Source organism: Myotis nattereri (genome assembly GCF_964212035.1).
Source record: "Myotis nattereri genome assembly, chromosome: 1".
In the NCBI taxonomy this organism is placed as follows: domain Eukaryota; kingdom Metazoa; phylum Chordata; class Mammalia; order Chiroptera; family Vespertilionidae; genus Myotis; species Myotis nattereri.
In genome coordinates this window covers 113266545-113291502 of record NC_138075.1, presented here as the reverse complement: position 1 = coordinate 113291502, position 24958 = coordinate 113266545, and the positions used below count along the sequence as shown (strand labels likewise).

The window sequence follows — 24958 nt, the reverse complement described above, 5'->3', positions numbered from 1 at the left end:
ACATAGGATCACCCAATTAAAAACACTCTCAGAGACTGCAGGGGGAAGTTGTTTTTGTGGAATGTGGGGAGAAATGATCAGAAAACCAGCTCTGGGGCAGTCCATACCCCCAAACCAGTATTAAGTGCAGCAGGGAAAACAAATTCTAAATACTGGGTAGAGAGGATTTATAGCCCCGGATGTCAATACAGAAACACTGCCACACAGGGGTTGAATCACAAATTGACTCTTGTGTAAATACAACCACAGGCAGGCTGAGAAACAAAGAAATACTGCCTGCTTGAAAACAGGATTCTGGCTTACAACAATGAGGACCTGTGGAACGCAGGGACAGTCAATACTGTCCTGACTCCCTGACAAGAAACAGGCCAGGCATGCCAAACAGAACAATAGAGGAATTGAATGACCTTCACTACTGCACATTTTTATTCCTTATCTTTTACTTAAGAAACTAATTTTTTTTTCTCACTTGATTTTACCTTTTCAATTATTATATTTTTTATGTTTAATCAGTACTGTTACTACTACTAGAGGCCAGGTGCACGAAATTCGTGAACTGGGAGTGTGGGGGTGTCCCTCAGCTGAGCCTGCACCCTCTCCAAACTGGGAGCCTTCAGGGAATATCCGACTGCCAGTTTAGGCCCAATCCCACAGGCCTAAACCGGCAGTCGGACATCCCTCTAGCAATCCGGAACTCCTGGCTCCCAACAGCTCGCCTGACTGCCTGCCTGCCTGCCTGCCCCTAACATCTTTTGCTTGATCGCCCCATAACCGCTCCCCTGCCAGCCTGATCGATGCCTAACTGCTCCCCTGCCGGCCCGATCACCCCCAACTGCCTTCCCCTGACAGCCCGGTCCACCCTAACTGCCCTCCCCTGCCAGTCTGGTTGCCCCTACCTGCCTTCCAATGCAGGCCAGGTCGCCCCAAAATGCCCTCCCCTGCTGGCCCAATCACCCACAACTGCCCTCCCCTGACAGCATGGTCCATCCTAACTGCCCTCCCCTGCCAGTCTGGTTGCCCCTACCTGCCTTCCCCTGAAGGCCTGGCCGCGCCCAAATGCCCTCCCCTGCTGCCCAGATCAGCCACAACTGCCCTCCCCTGCTGGCCATCTTGTGGTGACCATCTTGTAATAAAGTGGGCGCAGCCATCTTGAGACCCCATGGGGGCAGCCATCTTGTGCGAGGGTGTGACAGTCAATTTGTGAATTACCTCTATTATAGAGGATTATTTTACCTTTGTTTAAAGTTTCATTTTATTTTCTCTTTATTTTATCTCATTTTTGGATTAGTGTTCTACATCCTTTTTTCATTTATCCTTTAGCATTATTTTATTCTATCTCAACTTTACTTTTATATCAACTCTCTCTTCCTCACTTTTACCCTTTTGTTGTCCTGTTTCTCTTACCCTCTTCCTGCTTTAGATTTTCCCTATTCCTTCTTTTTACCGCATTACCAATTCATCCTACTTATATATCCAACTTCCAATTGCCTGATCCAAGTCCATACACACTTTTCTCTTCTGTATCTTCACTATCCAAATTATTTTCTCTATCCTTTTTTTTTGTTTTTTTACTTATGTTTTCTGTTTTGTTTTGTTTTGTTTTGCCTTCCTTTCTCTTATTGTTGTTTCTAGTTTGATTGTTGATTAGATTGGTTTTTTTGTATCTTTGTGTGATTGTTTCTCTTTTTTTTCTTCTGTTTTTCCTCTCCTTGCTAGTTATTAGTTGTTATTTGTAGTTTGCATTCATATATTGGTATTAATTATTTGTATTTTTTTGGATTAGTTGTTGTTCTATTGGAGTTTTCTCCCCATATAAATAGTATTTTCCCCCTTCTTCTTATTCTATTTCTTTTCTCTCTTACATTTTTTACTTTTCTCAATATGATTTTTGCACTTTATTTTTTTTTCTTATTTTTTATCCCTTAATTCTCTTTTCTCTGGTGGTCACCTTTATATTGGATTATTAGTATCGTGAATACCGTTTTGTTCAGTGCCTTGTGCGCTGCGCCTTGTTGTGTTCTATTTTGTGCCTTTCAGTCAATGCAGGAGAGAGAGAGCTACATAACCAGACACCTCGACAGGAGATACCATGGGGAGACAAAGAAACTGCACATGAAAGAAAAGGAGACATCACCAAAAAAGGAAGTAAACGAAATGGAGGCAAGCAATATGTCAGAGAAAGAATTCAGAACAATGGTCATAAGGTCGCTGAAAAGGTTGAAAGACAAATTCAACAATATGTGTAAGAACCAAGAATAAATGAAGAAGAAAGAAGAAGAAATGAAAAATGAGGGGACCCTTTCCCCCACCCTACGTGGGAGTCTGTACTTGTTCTTCAATAAGTCTCCATCTTTGCTATACTACTTTCTGTCTGTGGACTCATTCTTCGATTCCGGTGGACAAAGAATCCGGGTTCCAGTCCAAAAATTCGGTATCAGAGGATATGGATCCCGTGTTGGTGGCTACTCAGAGTCCTCAGCTCCCTGGCATCTGGAAAGGTCTTATCAGACACCATCTACAGCAGGCCCTCAGATAAGGTTGCCACGTGCCAGCAATTCTGGATAACGTCAGTGATAAAATACGCCACAGAAAAATCTTTTGCTGTTCAAAGTTGTAAACAATTTCAGTAGACATCTGTTGAGTACTGTCTATTCGCCTGCCTAGCACAGTGAGGAGCTCTGAGAAGGGAAGAAGCCCCAAGAGCAAGATGGCGGCGGTATAGGCAGATGCGTCCCAGGTCGTGTCCTGGAGCAAATGGAGTGAGCAGCTGAAACTAGTAACATCCACCCCGAATTGGCGAAATTGCTCAGCTGGTGAGACGGTTTGCAGCCGGGAAGAGCAGAACTCCCCTGGAAAGCAGATCCAAGCAACAGCAACCTCCTGAGCACCAACACCCTCTGCTGAGGAACAGCAGCTGTACGTGAAACCTCGCCCCACCAGCCAGAAGAGCCACCACAGCTGTGAACAGCACCCACCAGAGGAGCTGCTGCCAACTGAAGAGCAGGTGCTACCGCAACCGCCCGAAGAGCAACCACAGACCAAGGAGTCACTGCCACCAAGGGAGCAACCACTGAATGACTCAACATCTAGATATGTCAGTGAGATCAAACATGGGTAGACAAAGAAACCCCCAAAGGAAAGAGAAGGAGGACTCTCCAGAAAAGCAGCTAAGTAATACAGAGGCATGCAACATGACAGAAAAAGAATTCAGAATAAGGATCCTAGAGTGCATAAACAGGATAAAGGAAAAAATAGACAACCTCTGCAAGAAGCTAGAAGAAACAGATGAAAAAATCAACAACTTAAGTAAGACCCAAGAAGAAATGAAGAGTGATATAGCTGCAATGAAAAACTCCATTGAAAGTATCAACAGTAGACTAGGAGAAGCGGAGGACCGAATTAGTGAATTCGAAGACAAGGAAGCAAAACACACCCAAACTGAACTGCAATTGGAGAAAAAAATTAAAAGACAGGAGGAGAGCCTAAGGGAGCTTTGGGACAACATGAAACGAAACAACATACGAATAATAGGGGTACCAGAACAACAGAAGGATGAACAAGGATTAGAAAACCTATTAGAAGAAATAATATCAGAAAACTTCCCTGAGGTGGAGAAGAAAAAAGTCACACAAGCCCAGAGAGTCCCAAACAAGGTGAACCCGAAAAGACCCACACCAAGACACATCATAATTACCATGGCAAACGTTCAGGACAAAGAGAGAATCTTACAGGCTGCGAGAGAGAGACGGAAAGTTACATACAAGGGATCTCCCATTAGATTGTCAAATGATTTCTCAACAGAAACACATCAGGCCAGAAAAGAATGGACAGAAATTTACAAAGTGATGCAAAGCAAAGGACTGAATCCAAGAATACTCTATCCAGCAAGGTTATCATTCAAACTTGAAGGGGAAATAAGAAGCTTCACAGACAAAAAAAGGCTAAGGGAGTTTACCACCACCAAGCCAGCAATGCAAGGAATGCTAAAGGGACTGGTATAAAAATAAGAAATAAAAAGCTCAGAAAGAAAACAGCCACACAAAAACAGAAATGGCTACAAACAAGTACCTTTCAATAATAACTTTAAACGTAAATGGACTAAATGCTCCAAACAAAAGACATCGAGTGGCTGAATGGATAAAAAAACATGACCCATACATCTGCTGTCTACAAGAAAACCACCTCATTAGAAGGGACTCACACAGACTGAAAGTGAAAGGATGGAAAAATATCTTTCAGGCAAATGGAAAGGAAAAGAAAGCTGGGGTAGCAATACTTATATCGGACAAAATAGACCTCAAAGTGAAGGCCATAACAAGAGATAAGGAAGGCCACTTCATAATACTAAAGGGATCAATACAACAAGAAGATATAACTCTGGTAAACATATATGCACCCAATAAAGGAGCACCCAAATTCATAAAAAAAACTCCTGGAAGATATCAAAGGAGAGATCGACAACAATACAATCATAGTAGGGGACTTTAATATACCACTGACAACACTGGATAAGCCCTCTAGACAAACAATCAGCAAAGATACAGCAATCCTAAATGACTCACTAGATCAGATGGACTTAATAGACATCTTCAGAACACTTCACCCCAAAGCCAGGAAATATATATTCTACTCAAATGCTCGTAAGACATATTCAAAAATAGACCATATATTGGGTCACAAGCAAAGTATCCACAAATTCAAGAAGATTGAAATCATAAAAAGCATCTTCGCAGACCATGATGGCATAATATTAGAAATAAACTACAATAAAAACAACCCAAAATACTCAAACACTTGGAAGCTGAATAGCATGCTATTAAATATTGATTGGGTTACCAATGAAATCAAAGAAGAAATTCGAAACATCCTGGAAACGAATGACAATGAAGACACAACATTCCAAAACCTATGGGACACAATGAAAGCAGTCCTGAGAGGGAAGTTTATAGCTCTACAGGCCTATCTCAAAAAACAAGAAAAAATGGTAGTAAATCAGCTAACTCTACAACTCAAAGAATTAGAAAGAGAGCAACAAGAAAACCCCAGAGTGAGCAGAAGGAAGGAGATAATAAAGATTAGAGCAGAAATAAATGACATAGAGACCAAAAAAACAATACAGAAAATCAATGAAACCAAGAGCTGGTTCTTTGAAAGGATAAACAAGATTGACAAACCTCTAGCCAGACTCACCAAGAAGCAAAGAGAGAGGACCCAAATAAACAAAATCAGAAATGATAGAGGCGAAATAACAACAGATCCCACAGAAATACAAATGATTGTTAAAAAATACTATGGACAGCTCTACTCCAACAAACTAGATCACCTGGAGGAAATGGACAAATTCCTAGAAAAATACAACATTCCAAAACTCAATCAGGAAGAATATAAAAATCTCAACAGGCCAATAACTATGGAAGAAATTGAAGCAGTCATCAAAAAGCTCCCAGCAAACAAAAGCCCAGGACCAGACGGCTTCACAGGGGAGTTTTACCAAACATTCAAGGAAGAACTAAAACCTATCCTCCTCAGACTACTACAAAAAATTCAAGAGGAAGGAACACTTCCAAGCTCATTCTATGAAGCCAGCATCACCCTCATACCAAAACCAGGTAAAGACAACACAATGAAAGAGAATTACAGGCCAATATCCCTCATGAACATAGATGCCAAAATCCTCAACAAAATCTTAGCAAATCGGATCCAGCAGTACATCAGAAAGATCATACACCATGACTAAGTAGGATTTATCCCAGGGATGCAAGGATGGTACAATATCCGCAAATCAATAAACGTGATACATCACATAAACAAATTGAAAGAAAAAAACCACATGGTCATATCAATTGATGCAGAAAAAGCATTTGACAAAATTCAACACCCATTTTTGATAAAAGCTCTCAGCAAGGTGGGAGTAGAAGGATCATACCTCAACATAATAAAAGCCATATATGACAGGCCCACAGCCAACATCATACTCAATGGACAAAAACTAACACCATTTCCCCTAAGAACAGGAACAAGACAGGGATGCCCCCTCTCACCACTCCTGTTCAACATAGTACTGGAAGTGTTAGCCATTGCAATTCGGCAAGAAGAAGAAATAGAAGTCATCCAAAATGGAAAAGAGGAAGTAAAACTGTCCTTATTTGCAGATGACATGATATTATACATACAAAACCCTAGAGACTCCATCAAAAAGCTACTAGACTTAATACATGAATTTGGCAATGTAGCAGGATACAAAATTAACCCCAAGAAATCTGAGGCTTTTCTATACACCAATAGTGAACTTTCAGAAAGAGAGATTATAAAAACAATCCCGTTTACCATCGGAACCAAAAAAATTAAGCTACCTAGGAATAAACGTAACTAAAGAGGTAAAAGACCTCTACTCAGAAAACTACAGGACGTTGAAAAAAGATATAGAGGAAGACATAAACAGATGGAAGAACATACCATGTTCTTGAATTGGTAGAATCAACATCATTAAAATGTCCATACTACCCAAAGCAATCTATAAATTCAACGCACTTCCCATTAAAATACCAATGGCATACTTCAGAGATCTAGAACGAACTCTCCAAAAATTTATCTGGAATAAAAAAAGACCCCGGATAGCTACAGCAATCCTGAAAAAGACCAAAGTAGGTGGGATCTCAATACCAGATATCAAGTTGTATTACAAAGCCACTGTTCTCAAACTGCCTGGTACTGGCACAAGAATAGGCATATAGATCAATGGAATAGAATAGAGAGCCCAGAAATCGGCCCGAACCAATATGCTCAATTAATATTTGACAAAGGAGGCAAGAACATACAATGGAGCCAAGATAGTCTCTTCAATAAATGGTGTTGGGAAAATTGGACAGATAAATGCAAGAAAATGAAACTAGACCACCAACTTACACCATACACAAAAATAAACTCAAAATGGATAAAGGACTTAAATGTACGACAGGAAACCATAAAAATTCTAGAAGAATTCAAAGGCAACAAAATCTCAGACATATGCCGAAGCAATTTCTTCACTGATACAGCTCCTAGGGCACTTGAAACTAAAGAGAAAATGAACAAATGGGACTACATCAAAATAAAAAAGCTTCTGCACAGCAAAAGAAACCATCAACAAAACAACGAGAAAACCCACTGTGTGGGAAAACATATTTGCCAATGTCATATCTGATAAGGGCCTAATCTCCAAAATTTATAGGGAACTCATACAACTCAACAAAAGGAAGATAAACAATCCAATCAAAAAATGGGCAAAGGACCTAAATAGACACCTTTCAAAAGAGGACATTCAGAAAGCCAAGAGACATATGAAAACATGCTCAAAGTCACTAATCATCCGAGACATGCAAATCAAAACAACAATGAGGTACCATCTCACACCTGTCAGACTGGCTATCATCAACAAATCAACAAACGACAAGTGCTGGAGAGGATGTGGAGAAAAAGGAACACTTGTGCACTGCTGGTGGGAATGCAGACTGGTGCAGCCACTATGGAAGACAGTATGGAGTTTCCTCAAAAAACTTCAAATGGAACTCCCATTTGACCCTGTGATCCCACTTCTAGGAATATATCCCAAGAAACCAGAAACACCAATCAGAAAGGATATATGCACCCCTATGTTCATAGCAGCACAATTCACCATAGCTAAGATCTGGAAACAGCCTAAGTGCCCATCAGTAGATGAATGGATTAGAAAACTGTGGTACATCTACACGATGGAATACTATGCTGCTCTAAAAAGGAAGGAACTCTTACCATTTGCAACGTCATGGATGGAACTGGAGAGCATTATGCTAAGTGAAATAAGCCAGTCAATGAAGGAAAAATACCACATGATCTCACTCATTCATGGATAATAGAGACCATTATAAACTTTTGAACAATAATAGATACAGAGGCAGAGCTGCCTCAAACAGATTGTCAAACTGCAGCGGGAAGGCCAGGGAGGGTTGGGGGGCAGGAGGTAGGGGGGTAAGAGATCAACTAAAGGACTTGTATGCATGCATATAAGCATAACCAGTGGACATAAGACATTGGGGGATAGGGGAGGCTAGGGGACTGTCTAGGGCGGGGGGATAAAATGGACACATATGTAATACCCTTTGTAATACTTTAAGCAATAAATTTAAAAAAAAAAAAGAAAGAAAAATGACATCACTGCAATAAGTAACTCAATAAAAACCATCAACAGTAGATTAGAAAAAGTGGAGGACCACATCAGTGAACTAGAAGGCAATGTAGGAAAAAATACCCAAGCAGAGCAGGATCTAGAAAAAAAACTTAAAAAACAGGAGGAGAGCCTAAGGGAACTTTGGGACAACATAAAAAAAATAAAAAAATAAAAAATCTGCGTAATGAGGGTGCCAGAAGGAGAGGAAACTGAGCGACGAACAGAAAACCTGTATGAAGAAATGATGACAGAAAATTTCCCTGATATAAAGGGGGGAAAACTCACACAAGTCCAAGAAGCTCACAGAATCCCAAACAAAATAAACCCCAAAAGACCAACACCAAGGTACATTATAATTAAACTGGCAAACACCAACAACAAAGTAAGGATCTTAAAAGCAGCCAGAGAAAGACAGAAAGTTACCAACAAATGATCCCCCATCAGACTAGCGACTGATTCCTCAACAGAAATCCATCAGGCCAGAAGGGAATGAAATGAAATAAATATACGAAGTCATGCAAAGTAAGGGTCTGAATCCAAGAATACTGTACCCAGCAAGGCTATCAATCAAAATTGAGGGTGAAATCAGGAGTTTCACAGACAAAAAAGGACTAAGGGAGTTTATCACCACCAAACCAGCAATGCAAGAAATGCTAAAGGATCTGCTGTAAAAAGAAGAAATAGGAAGCAAAGAAGGAACACAGGTATAAAGAATTAAAATGGCAACAAACAAGTACCTATCAATAATAACTTTAAATGTAAATGGATTAAATGCCCCAATCAAAAAACGTAGAGTAGCTGAGTGGATAAGAAAACATGACCCATATATCTGCTGTCTACAGGAAACCAATCTCAGAACAAAGGACTCGCACAGACTGACGGTGAAGAGATGTAAATGGTTTTTCAGGGGAATGGAAATGAAAAAAAGAGCTGGGTAGCAATATATATATATATCTGACAAAATAGATCTCAAAGTGAAGGACATAAAACGAGATAAGGAAGACCACTTCATAATACTAAAGGGAGCAATCCAACAAGAAGAAATAACTCTGGTAACCATATACGCACCCAATATAGGAGCACCCAAATACATACAAAAAACTTCTGGAGAATAACAAGGGAGAGATTTACAGCAATACAGTCATAGTAGGGGACTTTAAAACTCCACTAACAACACGGGACAAATCCTTTAAACAAAAAAATCAGAAAAGAAATATCAATCCCAAATGACACACTACATCAGATGGAATTAATTGACATCTTCAGAACATTGCACCCCAAAGCCACAGAATATACATTCTTCTCAAGTGCACCTGGGTCATTTTCAAAGATAGACCATATATGGGGACACAGGCAAAGTCTCTGCAAATTCAAGAAGATAGAAATCATATTAGCATCTTCTCAGATCAAAATGGTAAACTAGAAATTAACTACAATACAAACAATCAAAAAAATCAAACACCTGGAGGATAAATAGCATGCTATTAAATAATGATTGAGTTACCAGAGAGATCAAAGAAAAAATAAAAAGCAGCATGGCAAAAAACAATAATGAAAACACAACAATCCAATATTTATGGGACACAGTGAAAGCAGTCTTGAGAGTGAAGTTCATAGCTCTACAGGCCTACCTAAAAAAAAAAACCAAGAAAAAATGGTAATAAATTATCTAACCGTACAAATCAGAGTTAGAAAGAGAGCAACAAGAAAAGCTCAGAGTAAGAAGGAAGGAAGGAAATGATAAAGATCAGAGTGGACATAAACAACATAGAGGCCAAAAATACTATTAAAAAGGTCAACAAAACCAAGAACTGGTTCTTTGAAACGATAAACAAGATTGATGAGTCTCTAGCCAGGCTCACCAAGAATCAAAAGAGAGAGGACCCAAATAAACAAAATCAGAAATGAAAGAAGTGAAGTAACAAACGATCCCACAGAAATACAAATGATTATGAAAAAATACTATGATCAATTCTATTCCAACGAAATGGACAACCTAGTTGAAATGGACATATTCTTAGAAAAATATAGGCTCCCAAAACTCAACCAAGAAGAATAAAAAAACCTGAATAGGCCGATAACTACCGAAGAAATTGAAACAGCGATCAAAAACCTTCCAGGAAGCCCTAACCGGTTTGGCTTAGTGGATGGAGCATCGGCCTGCAGACTGAAGGGTCCCAGGTTCGATTCCAGTCAAGAGCATGTACTTTGGTTGCGGGCACATCACCAGTTGGGGGCGTGCAGGAGGCAGCTGAATCAATGTTTCTCTCTCATCGATGTTTCTAACTCTCTATCCCTCTCCCTTCCTCTCTGTAAAACATCAATATAATATATATATATATTTAAAATCTTCCAGGAAACAAAAGCCCTGGTCCAGATGACTTTAAAGGGGAGTTCTACCAAGCATTCAAAGAAGAACTAAAACGTATCCTCCTCAGACTATTCCAAAAAATTCAGGATGAAGGTACACTTCTAAGCTCTTTCTATGAAACGAGCATTACCCTAATCCCAAAACCAGATAAAGACACCACAAAAAAAGAGAACTACAGGCCTATATCCTTGATGAACATAGGTGCTAAAATCCTCAACAAAATTCTACCAAATCGGACTTAGAAATACATTAGAAACATCATACATCATGACCAAGTGGGATTTATTCCTGGGATGCAAGGATGGTGCACTATCCACAAATCAATAAATGTTATATATCACATAAACAAACTGAGAGATAAAAATCACATAATCATATCAGTTGATGCAGAAAAAGCATTTGACAAAATCCAACACCCGTTCATGATAAAAACTCTCAGCAAAATGGGAATAGAGGGATCATACCTCAACATAATAAAAGCCATATATGACAAAGCGAGAGCCAAAATCATACTCAATTGGCAAAAACTAAACCCATTTCCACTAAGAACAGGAACAAGACAAGGATGTCCACTTTCACCACTCCTGTTCGACATAGTACTAGAAGTACTAGCCGTAGCGATCAGACAAGAAGAAATAAAAGGCAACCAAATTGGAAAGGAAGTAAAACTGTCCTTATTTGCCAATGACATGATACTATACATAGAACACCCCAAAGACTCCATCAAAAAAATACTAGACCTAATAAATGAATTTGGCAATGTAGCAGGATACAAAATGAACACCCAGAAATCTATGGCCTTTTTAAACACCAATAATGAACTCACAGGAAGAGAATTGAAAAAAACAATCCCATTTACCATTGCACCAAAAAAATTAAGATACTTAGGAATAAACTTAACTAAGGACGTAAAAGACCTGTACTCGGAAAACTACAGGACATTGAAAAAAGAGATAGAGAAAGACAAAAACAAACGGAAGAACATACCATGTCCATGGATTGGTAGAATCAACATCATTCAAATGTCCATACTACCTAAAGCAATCTATAGATTCAATGCAATACCTATTAAAATATCAAAGGCATATTTCAAAGATCTAGAACAAATGCTTCAAAAATTCATCTGGAATAAAAAAAGACCATGAATAGCCACAGCTATCCTGAGAAAGAAGAACAATGTTGGAGGGATCACAATACCTGACATCAAGCTATATTACCAAGCCACAGTTCTCAAAACTGCTTGTACTGGCACAAGAACAGACATATAGACCAATGGAACAGAATAAAGAACCCAGAAATTGACCCAAGCCATTATACTCAATTAATATTTGAGAATATTATTTAATAAATGGTGTTGGGAAATTTGGTCAGCAAGTTTCTCTGATGTCCTTAGACTGCAATAGGTGTGCTGCGCCTTTCATGTGCTATTAGAACTCCTCAAACCTGTACTTTATCCTTTACTCTTACTGCGTTTATTCCCTGCTAGCCAGTGAACTACTTGTTAACATTCCATAAATCTTTTGTTTTTATTTTAAATTAAATTTATTTAGGCCGAGCCGGCATGGCTCAGTGGTTGAGCATTGACCTATGAACCAGGAGGTCATGGTTCAATTCCCAGTCAGGGCACATGACCAGATTGTGGGCTTGATCCCCAGTGTGGGGCATGCAGGAGGCAGCCAATCAATGATTCTCTCTCTTTATTGCTGTCTCTGTTTCTTTTTCCCTCTCCCTTCCTCTCTGAAATCAATAAAAAAAAATTTTCTTTTTAATGTATTGGGTGATATCCTATATAATAAAATCCTAATACGCAAATCGACCAAATGGTGGAACGACCGGCAGAACAACTGGTTGCTATGATGCGCACTGTCCACCAGGGGAGCAGATGCTCTATGCAGGAGCTGCCCCCTGGTGGTCAGTGCACTCCCACAGGGGAAGCGCTGCTCAGCCAAAAGCCAGGCTTACAGCTGGCAAGTGCAACGGTGATGGCGGGAGCCTCTCCTGCCTTCGCTGCAGACGGGCAGTAAGGAGTGAGGGGTCCTGGACTGCGAGAGCCCAGGACTGCAAGAGGGATGTCTGACTGCTGGCAGGTGGACATGCCCTGAGGAGTCCTAGACTGCAAGAGGGTGCAGGTTGGGCTGAGAGTCCTCCCTCTCAGTGCACAAATTTTGTGTACCGGGCCTCTAGCTCAGCCGTGGGCAAACTACGGCCCGTGGGCTGGATCCGGCCCGTTTGAAATGAATAAAACTATTGAAAAAAAAGACCGTACCCTTTTATGTAATGATGTTTACTATGAATTTATATTAGTTCACACAAACACTCCATCCATGCTTTTGTTCCGGCCCTCTGGTCCAGTTTAAGAACCCATTGTGGCCCTCGAGTCAAAAAGTTTGCCAACTCCTGCTCTAGTTGGTTAATAAAATTATATAAGTATCAGGTGTACAATTCTATGACACATCATCTGTACCTGTAACTTTTGATGGGTGGATGATACATGGGAAGATGGGTATGAATAAGACAAAATGGTGGTTACAGGTTTCAAACCATTCAAAAACATCTGATGACTTCATGGTTTTTGACAAAATTATAAGGGAGTCTAAGTTTGTCTTTATCAATCTCCCACATTTCTTTCAACTCTCTGTGTTAGAGTTTGGCTGATGACTCGAGATGTGAAAGAATTTACAACTAAAAGACAAGATTCAGAGAGGAAGTTGATTTTACTTTCCAAGAGAGGAAAGGGCCAAGTATTGCTAATCAATACAGGGTAAGAAAGAAAGGCTGGCTTTCCCTTTTAAAGAATAATGGCTGCTTTTGCTAGGTGACAGGGAAGGGAGGAGGATTTTGGGCTAAAGTTGAGCAGACACCAGGGGGGTTTTGTCTTGAAAAGTTATAGTGTTTTTTTTTCTTCAGGAGAAGATCCAGCAGATGTCCTAGGGAGGTGTTTTATCAGTACTATTTTCCAAGCCTGTAAAACATGCTTAGAGAAAAAGTTATGAAGAGTTCAAAAGAAGTTTGTTTGAAGGGGAGGGGGGAAGAAAACTTTCTATTAACTAGAGACTCCGTGGAATGAATTACATATCCCTGAATTCTGAAAACAGCAGGGAGGAGGAAGATGCAGGAATGTAGTCTTGAGAGTAGCTTATCTTATCTTTCAGTTTGAACAAAGAGCCTGTTTGAATCAGAGGAGCTAATAATCATGGGGTTAATCACCAGGTGCTTTTCATAAATTGTGGAAGGCCATGTTAAAAAAAAAAGAACTTTTCCCTGTCTTTACACTCAGTATCCCTGCTCTCCCCTGCATCCTGCCTGAAAGCTCTCAAAACTTCCCCACTAGCTAGATCTTTCATTAGCTAAGTTTATTCTGCTTTCTCCTCTTTCTACTACCGAAGCATCTGCTTAGTAGTATTTGGCTATGTAATTATCTGATCAATTTAAGTGACCTGAATTAAAGTATGACTGAAATTTAACTATCTTAGATAATTGTACTTGAAAACAGATATCTGTTCACTCATATTGACTGTTTGGCTTTGTGTCAGGTAAAATGAAGGGTGAAGGGCCAGCAGCTCTTAGCAACTTTTCCTTCATCTTTGATGAGAAATGTGGGCTCTGCTTTGAGTGGGTAATAAAATGGCCTTTGCCTCTTTCAGCCTGTGGCAGGAGAGAGAGAGAGAGAGAGAGAAGAATGAATATGAGTAGAAAAAGAAAGAGGTAGAGAGAAGAGAGAAGGGGAGCAGGTAGGTAAGCGCAGAGAATGATGAAAGAAGAAGTTGAAAAAGAAGGAAGCTGGGTCAGTGTGGCTCAGTGGTTGAGCATCTACCTATGAACCAGGAGGTCACAGTTTGATTCCCAGTCAGGGCATACACCCAGGTTGCAGGCTTGACTCCCAGTAGGGGGCATGCAGAAGGCAGCCCATCAATGTATTTTCTCTCATCATTGATGTTTATAACTCTAGCTCCCTCTTCATTCCTGTCTGAGATCAATAAAAAATATACATTAAAAAAAAGAACAAACAAACATACAAAAAACATGAGAAAGAAGGAAGACAGGAAACTGGGTGGAGAAGTGATAGAATTAAAAGGAGCCTGGAATGGGAAGAGAAAGAGAGGAAGAGGAGAGGGAAAAGCAGGAGGAGGAAATGGGGGAAGGAAACACAGAAGAGTGAGAGGGGAGGAAAAGGAAGAGAAAAGAGAAAAAAAGGGGACAAGAAAACTTTGGCGATTTCTTGCCAAAAATACTTGGGATACGTATCTGGATTCCTGAGAACCAAAATGTCACAGAAGGATCATCTACTTGTCCAGAAGGCTGTTTCTGCTTCTGCAGAAACAAAGGAACCGCTGCCTGGGGTTCTCCCCTTCCCTTGGCCTCCAGTCCACTGGGTGTAGGCTGCTCACATGCTTTGTCTAGAGCAAGCAGAGTCCTAGCTGATGACTGCAGCAAATGTCACAGATAAGTCTCTTACACCTTCCCACTGAAATGACTATGAGGACACCCATTCTTGAGGGGAAACCCCAACACACACACACACACACACACACACACACACACACACACACACGGGGGAGGGAGGGAGGGAGGGAGGGATGGAGGGAGGGAGGGAGGGAGGGAGGGAGAGAAGGAGGGAGGGAGGGAGGGGGGGGTCTGGCACCTGGTGGGTTTCCACCTATTGATGGAAAGAAAAATGAGTAGAGAGATGGATTGATGGGAATCCCACAAAACAGGTTGGTGGCTGACTTGAGATGGGTGTCCTTAGGACCTCCCCCTCAGGCCTTGGCGCTATCAGGGAAGAAAGGAGAGAGGCTCCCATCACTGACACTGCACTTGCCTGCCATGAAGCCCACCTTCTGGCTGAGTGGTGCTCCCCCTGTGGGAGTGGACTGACCACCAGGGGGCAGCTCCTGCATTCAGTGTCTGCCACCTGGTGGTCAGTGTGTGTCATAATGACCGGTTGGTCTGCCGTTCGGCTGATTTGCATATTAGCCTTTTATTATATAGGAGGATTTCTTTATTGAGGCTAATTTTTCATTTTTTCAAACATGTTTATTTCTCATTAAAGCACTTTATCATGGCTGTTTTAATATCTGTTAGATAGTTCTCACATCTTTATCATTTCAGTGTTGTCATTGTCATCTCTTGTCTTCTTTTTAATTTAGTTTGAGATCTTCCTTCTTGGTATGATGAGTGATATTTCATTAAAACCTGGATACATCTGTATTATGTTATGAGACTCCGATCCTATTTTATTTATTTATTTTTAATTTTTAATCCTCACCCGAGATTATGTCTTTCATTGATTTTAGAGGCAGGAAGGGAAGGAGGGAGGATGAATTGTCTCCCGCATGAGCCCCAACTGGGAATTGAACTTGCCCCCAACAGGGAATTGAACTTGCCACCTTTCTGTGTACTTGACAGTACTGCAAACAGCCGAGCCAAGACTGGACCTTATTTTAATTCCTTCTGGGAGGGATATTTTTTTAATGTTGTGTTTTCTTTTTTGTTTTCTTTTTATTGAATTTACTAGAGGCCTGGTGCATGCACTGGAGTGGGGGGGGGGGGGGGGGAATGGGGGAGATGTCCCTCAGCTCGGCCTGCCCCCTAACAGTCCTGTAATGATATAAACTTCCCTCTTATTCCTGCTTTTGCTGCATCCCAGAGCTTTTGATATGTTGTGTTATCATTCTCATTTGTCACTATATATCTTTTGATCTCATTTTTTATCTCTTCTTTGACCCAGCCATTTTTTAGTAGTATGTTGTTTGATCTCTAAATATTTGCGGGGGGTTTTACTTCCTTTTGCATTTAATTTCTAATTTCAAGGCATCGTGGTCAGAAAATATGCGTGGTATAATTTCAATCTGTTTTAATTTGTTGATGCAAGTTCTGTGACCCAATATATGGTCTATACTTCAGAAAGTTCCATGTGTGTTAGAGAAGTATGCATTCTCTGATGATCTGGGACAAAAGGTTCTGTAAATATCAATTATATTAGTTTGATCTAATGCTTCATTTAAGGCTGATATTTCTTTATTGATTTTCTGTTTAGTTAATCTGTCTAGAGCTGTCAAAGGAGTATTAAGGTCGCCAACTATAATTGTATTTTGATCTGTTTCTCCTTTTAGTTCTGTGAGTAGCTGTTTAATATATTCCAGTGCTCCCTGGTTGGGTGCGTATATATTAAGAAATGTTATGTTTGCCCTAACTGGTTTGGCTCAATGGATAGAGTGTCGGCCTGAGGACTCAAGGGTCCCAGGTTCGAGTCCGGTCAAGGGCATGTACCTTGGTTGCGGGCACATTCCCAGTGGGGAGTGTGCAGGAGGCGGCTGATCGATGTTTCTCTCTCATCAATGTTTCTAACTCTCTATCCCTCTCCCTTCCTCTCTGTAAAAAAATCAATAAAATATATATATTTTTTTAAAAGAAATGTTATGTTTTCTTGATGTAGTGTTCCCTTTATCATTATAAAATGTCCATCTTTGTCACTTGTTATCTTGAGATCTATTTTGTCAGATATAAGTATGGCTAAACCTGCTTTTCTGTGAATGTTATTTGCTTGGAGAATAATTTCCCACCCTTTTACTTTGAATCTGCCTTTGTCTTTGCTGTTTAGATGCGTCTCTTTTAGGCAGCATATGGTTGGGTTTTGTTTTTTGACCCACGCTGCTACTCTGTGCCTCTTTACTGGTGAATTCAGACCATTTACATTTAGAATAATTATTGATGGCTTATCTGGCTTTTTTGATACCCCTCCAGCCAAAAAGGGGTGGGAGGAACTCCCTTGTTACTGCAAAGTGGAGGCAGAAGTCCAGGTTCTCCACTCAGCCTTCATTGGCATGTGAGAGGGAGCTCCTCATTACCACTGGATGGGGTGGGGAGTTCTGGCAGTCTCCACTGATACTGAAGTAGGTGACCTTGTTACCACTGAGCTATGGTAAAAGTCCTGCCTCTCCACTAGGCCTCCTCTAACATTGCACCCCAATCCTTCTTACAGACAAGTAGGGTGGCAGTCTGGGCTCCCTACTTGACTTTGGCTGGCATAGTTTGGGTGCAGGAGCATAGTTTTTTTCCTATGGTGTTTGGCTGGAATTGAGTGGTTATTATTTAAATGTTTTCTGTCTTGCTAGGTTATCCCTTTATTTGCCCTTTGGCTAGAGCAGCGGTACTCAATCTGTGGGTCGTGACCCCTTTGGGGGTCGAACGACCCTTTCACAGGGGTCGCCTAAGACCATCAGAAACCACATATATAATTATATATTGTTTTTGTGATTAATCACTATGCTAACTATAGACAGGATACCAGGGTAGGTGCTGTCATATCTTCTCTAGCTCCTCATCTTTGAAGATATCTTCTTTCTGCTTATTACCCAATCTCTATTCCTAGAACCAATCCAAACTATATATAACAAGAAAGACTTTTAAAAGCTTATGTTATAAAGTGAGATTTGCTATTAAATCACATTTGCTGTTGGCCTAACTTTGACACTGGTAACCATTCTCAGGATTTTATTTCTCCTTTTTTTTTTTTTTTTTTTACCAATATCTGAGTACTGCTTTGAAGTGCTTACCAGTCTCTCACCAAAGAATACTGCACTAGAACCAAAAACCTTGCTACTTGTTGATCACCAGCCACAATCCCTGTATTACAATTCCAAATGTTTGACTAAACTATTACTTAAAATGCCTGACTGAAATTTTCTCTGACCCTCATGACCTTCAAAATTACAACCTTTAGATACCACACTCAACATCCTGGTAGAATTTCCACTGAGTGAATCTAGTTCCGAATTAAGGTACTTCTCCCTTCTCCTGCCCCTTCTGCCAGGCTAACTCATTCCATTGAAGTTAATAAGCAACACCCAGGCATGTACAAAATAATAAACATTTTAAGGTCAGATAAACAAGAAAGAGGCATCCATTGCTCTCAGAGAACACTGCCACCTTATAATGGGCATAAACTAGTTAACAATTAACTTCCTGCTATAAAACTAAAAATAAACTATGTTAAGTAGAAACTGATGGAATCAGACCATTTAATAAGGTTAAACTTCATGAGCTGACACATGAATCAAGATTTTAAAGATGAGCAATATTTTAATAGAAAAAAGCAAGCTATTCATAATTGCAAAACAAAAAAGCTGTAAACAACCAAGATATCCTTTAAGAGGTAAATGGATAAATAAACTATGATATAGCTATACCATGATATAGCTATAATGGAATATTACCCAGCAATATAGAGAAATGAGCTATTGAGACAAGAAGCATGGATGAGTCTTAAATGCATATTGCTAAGTGAAACAAGTCAGTCTGAAAAGGCTACGTGCTGTATGATTCCAATTATGCTACATTCTAGAAAGGGCAAATCTACAGTCAGTAAAAAGGTGAGTGGTTGCCAGGCATCAGTGGGGAAGGGGTTGATTAGGTGAAGGAGGTTTTTAGGGCAGGGAAACTATTTTGTATGATACTGTTTAACAGAGGATACATGACATTATGCCTTTGTCGGAACCCATACAGCACAAAGACTGAATCTTAATCTATACAAAGTTTTAGAAAATTATTTAAGGCACCAGGGGATCTAGAAAAGAATTAAGACCATGACAAGAGAATCTGACTATATGACAAATATATGAAACAACCACAATGTTCAAGAAAGTGGGTGGGAAGAAAACTAATTCTGAAAATGAAGGAAGTCTATAAAACTAAAGGCAAAAAGAACTACACTCTATAGCACTCTACTCTAGTTGACAAAGTTATTTCCCACAGAAGTATGGGTTAACAATTCTAATACTGTTATATACTAGAATTGAATAATTAATGAATGGAAGATGATGAGAGACAGGTTCCTCAATGTTAGAGTGGGAGTTTACATATAAGTAAGAGGAGAAGGCTAGACTGATACATGTGATAATGGATTAGTTAGAAACTTTAGCAAACCATATATATATATATATATGTGTATATATATATATATATATATATACAAAAATATTTGTAGATATATGAATATACTTAGGTTAGTATACATACATATATTTCCTTACTCTGTCATAGGAGAGAGCCTATGAAAAATGATATCCCTTTCAAAATGAATCTGGCAAGATGAGAAGTTAGCTGGGAAGCATGAAAAATCATCACTACAGAAAGAATCCTATATAATCCTATATAATAAAGAGCTAATATGCAAATGGGCATCACACCCTCACGACGTCACACAATAATGGCTCAGACACTCAACACTGGGGAGAGAGGAATGAGGACCAGCCAGGCACAAATGAGTTCGCAAAAGAGTAATGGGGACCAGCCAGGCTGCAGCCTGGGAGAGGGACAAGCCGCACATCCCATGGTCCCAGGCACGTGCGGCTGTGGCCAGGCAAAGCCGCCTATCCACGGTCCCCTGCGGCTGTGGATGGCCCAGGCAAAGCCGGCCCAGGTCCTGTGTGCCTGCAGTCAACCAGAGGGAAGGAAGCCCAAGTCCTGGGTGCCTGCAACTGGCTGGAGGAGGGAATTCTGGGTCCCGAGTGCGGGGTGAGGAAGAGGTGTTTAGGGGCGATCAGGCCAGCAGGGGAGCAGTTAGGGGCGATCAGGCCAGTAGGGGAGCAGTTAGGGGCAATCAGGCAGGCAGGCAGAGGTGGTTAGGCGCGATCAGGCAGGCAGAGGGGTTAGGGGGCAATCAGGCAGGCAGGCGAGCGGTTAGGAGCCAGCAGTCCCAGATTGCAAGAGGTAGTAGGACATCCCCCGAGGGGTCCCGGATTGGAGAGGGTGCAGGCTGGGCTGAAGGGCCCAACCCCGTGTACAAATTTCGTGCACCAGGCCTCTAGTAAGGTAATAAAGACCTTGTTATGGAAAGAAGCATTGTAGGTTTCTATATAACTATGAAGAAAGAAAAGTTAGTATCCTTTTCTCCCCATCCATCCAGGTACCCCATCTTCAAATAAAACAATCTAAACAAAGTCTTAACATGAGAAGAAATCTGAAATATAGAAGAAAAAGTAGTAAATGCCTAGAATATTATGCCATCTTGAGTGCAATATTCATCCTATACAGCAAATTGAGGGATTATGGGTATCTAAGGAGAGGAGGCAGGGTAGAAAACCCAAATTTTCCAAACATTGTGGCACACACAATAGCAAAATTTCCATCTTTTGGGCAAACACTATTAATAAAAAAGCACTAACCTATTTACCCCTACAAAACTTCCACAAAATAAAAACTGACAAGTTACCCAGTATTTGAAATGACAACTGAAAATATAATCACTCACTTCTAATAATTCTGAGACAACAGGAAGAACTTCAGGATTACAGATATCTATGGAGTCATCCCGGTATGTCTTCTTTTTGTAACAGATATTACCCAAATGTAGTATTGCTGATAGAAGAGAGAAAATCCTGCAAAAATAAAATTACAAATTACAACTTCTTTCTGTGTATTCTCTAAGCTTATTTCATCCCAAAAATCATAATCAAGCAAATTAACTAGTACAAATATGACGTAGTCTTCAGAAAATAAGAAATATGGGAGTAATTAGAACTATAAAATTTATTGAGTGTTTACTACTTTAGTCACTGTGCAAAGTGCTTTAAAAAACCTTAACTTCAGTATTGTACCTACCACTTGTCAGAAAAGTTGTCTGAAGGGGACATCTTGCTATTATCTGAATCTGCTGTAGTGTTTCAAAAGTCCATTCGTTCCTAAATGCTTTTCATCCTGACTGGAATGCCCTTTTCCTACACTGTCTATTTAAGATCTGCTGAATAAGAATGTTTCATGCCTTGGAATCTGTATTTTTAACCACGTATCCTAGGTGATTTTTTTCAGTTAGTAGTTATCCTATGTAATAAAAGGCTAATATGCAAATAGACTGAATGGCAGAACAACCGAACCGGTCGCTATAACGTGCATTGACCACCAGAGGGCGTGCATGAAACATAGTGGGCATCGGTTGCGGTTGGATGGTGGAGCAGGTAAGCAGGAGTGCCAGACCAAGGTGGGGCACCGGTCACTGTCATCGGTGCAAGCCTCTGGTGGTTACTGAAAATTCTTTGCTTCCGCGTGTCGCAGTCCCGCTGGGTGCTTGCACCTGCTGCTGGCGCTGGCCTCACCTGCACCTGCTGCTGGCATTGGAGCCACCGCTGGTACCCACTGCTAGCGCCCGGTGCCAGGCCCGATCACTCAGCACCATCAGTGGGTATGAGCAGTGGCTACCAGCCCCAATCGCCCCTCAGGGCTTCTCCACCTCCTCCTGCTCCTGAGAGGAGATTGGGACAGCAGCTACCACTTGCACCCGCTGCTGGCGCTAGCCACAATTGCTCCGCGCCTTCAGCAGGTGCGAGCGGGGCTGGCGCCATCAGCATGTGGGGGCAGCAACAGTGGGGGCGGAGCTGCTGGCTGATAAGGAACCAGGGGCTACGGCAGAAGGGGATGGGCGGGGGCACAGAGGGTGTGCCGAGACCCGCCCCTGTGCCTACCATAGCCTCCCGGCCCACAGTTCCTTTCAAGGTGCACGACTTCATGCACTAGGCCCCTAGTCTATATATATAAAAGGTTAAGCGACTGTTCGACCTTTCAATCAGTAGCTATGACATGCACTAGCCACCAGGGGGGCAAACGTTCAATGCACAGGGATGGAAACATGGAACACACTGATGAATCTGAGGGAAGGGGGGAGAAGGGAGGGTGAGAAGAGATTAACCAAAGATCTTTTATGCATACTAGAGGCCCGGTGGGGTCTCTTGGCCTGGCCTACAGGGATCAGGCTAAAACTGGCAGTCTGACATCCCCCGAGGGGTCCTGAATTGCAAGACGGCGCAAGCCAGGCTGAGAAACCCCACAAGTGCAAAAATCTGTGCACCGGACCTCTAGTATTTAAGAAAGCCTTTCCTATATGTATTACATGATCTCACTTATATGTGGAATCTAATGAACAAATTAAACTGATGAACAAAAGAGACCCAGAGACATTGAAGCATGCAATACACTGACATATTTCAGAGGGGAGGGGTAAGGAGAGATGAACCAATGAACTTATATGTATACGAGAGGCCTGGTGCATGAAATTCGTGCACTTGGATGGAGGGTCCCTCAGCCTGGCCTGTGCCCTCTCGCAGTCCGGGAGCCCTAGGGGGATGTCCAAATGCCACGAGATCAAGCCGAAATCAGCTCTCTGACATCACCCAAGGGGTCCCGGATTGCAAGAGGGTGCAGGCCAGGCCAAGGGACCCCACCAGTACACGACTGGGGCTGGGGAGGGACACGAGAGATTGGCTAGCCGGGGAGGGACCGCGGGAGGGCTCTAGGGCATGTTCGGCCCATCTCGCTCAGTTCCGATCGGCCAGACCCCAGCAGCAAGCTAACCTATCAGTTGGAAGTTGGAGTGTCTGCCCCCTGGTGATCAGTGCACATCATAGCAACTGGTCGACCAGTTGACTGTCTGCCCCCTGGTGGTCAGTGCATGTCATAGTGACTGGTAAACTGGTCTATTGTCTCCCCCTGGTGGTCAGTGCATGTCATAGCGAGCGGTTGAGTGGCCTTGGCATATCATTAGCATATTACACTTTGATTGGTTGAACAGATGACCGGACACTTAGCATATTAGGCTTTTATTACGTAGGATATGCATGGCCCATGGACAGACAATAATGTGGAGGAAGGCCCAGGAAGGTGACTGGAACAAGGTAGAGGAGCCCAATGGGACATCTGTAATACTTGCAATGATAAAGATAAATTTTTTTTAAAAAAAAGGCTTTCCTACATCATAAGATGGTACCCTTGATAAATGTTTTTTTAAAACAGCCTGAGGCCATTGGGGTACATTATCTAGTATCAGGCCCCAACTGTGAGACATTTACATCTAGACCCTCCCTTTTCTCCCCCCCTCCCCCCCCGCCTCCAGTCTTTGAGGAACACATGCCCCTCTTCCAGTCAGCAAACTAATCCCTCTACTTGCACTCTCCATCCCATTAACTCCAGTTTCCTGGGATACATTATTATACTTTTTTCGTATCACTCACCTAAACCTATAAGAATTTTTAATCAAAATAATCTCATGTTCACTTCTCTCTTACTTTAAAAAACCCATCCTAGATTCCACATCTTCTTCCTCCCCTTCACAAACAAGCATACTAATAAGGGCTGACTTATAAATCCTTGTCTTTACTTTGTCATCCCTTTTTACAATCACATTCTGACATCTAAAATGTCTCATAGAGGTTACCAAGGACTTCCATGTAACTAAGAAAAGCATATTATTCCTTAACTTACCTGACATCTCAAAGGCATTTAACACAACTGACCATCTAAAACTGAACACAACTCTATCTAAAAGCCATTCCTGAAAATTCAGATATATATATATATATTTGTGCCTTGACCACTTTATTTCTTTAGGATAAATTTGTCCTTACTTATGAAATTTACACTATGTGTCTTACTAAAATTAGGAAGTATTCTAAATAAACAAAGATACTTCCTTAGAGACCTATAGCTATATTTTTAGAGGTCCAGAGTCAACATCTAATTTATAGGTCTAATTTCTTAAATAATTAAAAATGTTTAATGATTCAAACAAAAAACAATTATAAAGGACTAAGTCATAAAGTTAGACTGGGTAAAATTAAAGAGGAAACTTAGTATCAAGTGAAATATTATAAAAATAAATGGAAGTCAAAAGATATACAAACAGTAATTACTGAGCCATTTTTTAAAAATATTTTTTTATTGATTTTAGAGAGAGGAAGGGAAAGGGATAGAGAGATAGAAACATCAATGAAAGAGAAACATCCATCGGCTGCCTCCTGCACACCCGCTTTGCTGTAACTTCCAGGTTCATGGGCTGACGCTCAAACACCACGCCACACCATCCAGGCCAGAGCCATTTTTAAAAACTGTTTTTGCAGTAGTTTCTATGGTTGGTAATTACATTGTTTCAGAACTTTGGGTTCAAAAATCAGCACATTAATGTTTCCTCATACACAAATATGTAATGCATAGACTCCAGGAATAAGAAACATCATATAAGCAAATCAATATACTATAATTCAATATAAAAAAAGATTAATAAATATAAATAAGAGTCCCAGTTCTCAAAAAGCTTATAATCTTCCATTTGGAGATAACAATAACCATACTATAAGGCAGGATACCTAAAAACACAGAAGCAGAAACAATGTCCAGTTAAAAAAAATCTCATTAAAAAGGTTTGGCTCAGTGGATAGAGTGTTGGACAGCATACTGAAGGGTTCTAGATTCTATTCCGGTTAAAGGCACATGCCTGGGTTACAGGCTTTCCCTAGTAGGGGGGCATGCAGGAGGCAGCCAATCAATGATTCTCTCTCATCATTGATGTTTCTCTCTCTCTCTCCCTCTCTTTCCTCTCTCTCTAAAAATCAATTAACTTTTTTTTAAATTAGTAA

The 24958-nt window shown here is 40.9% G+C and overlaps 1 protein-coding gene across 1 annotated transcript in view; it reads right to left on the bottom strand.

Annotated features, from left to right (window-relative positions):
• The window catches only part of MYO9A (myosin IXA), a 424596-nt gene that overhangs the window by 270318 nt on the left and 129320 nt on the right, over positions 1 to 24958 (bottom strand). The window contains exon 8 of the mRNA XM_081084933.1: positions 20809 to 20935. Within this exon, the coding sequence (XP_080941059.1) occupies positions 20809 to 20935 (127 nt within the window). The remainder of the gene's footprint in view (positions 1 to 20808; positions 20936 to 24958) is intronic.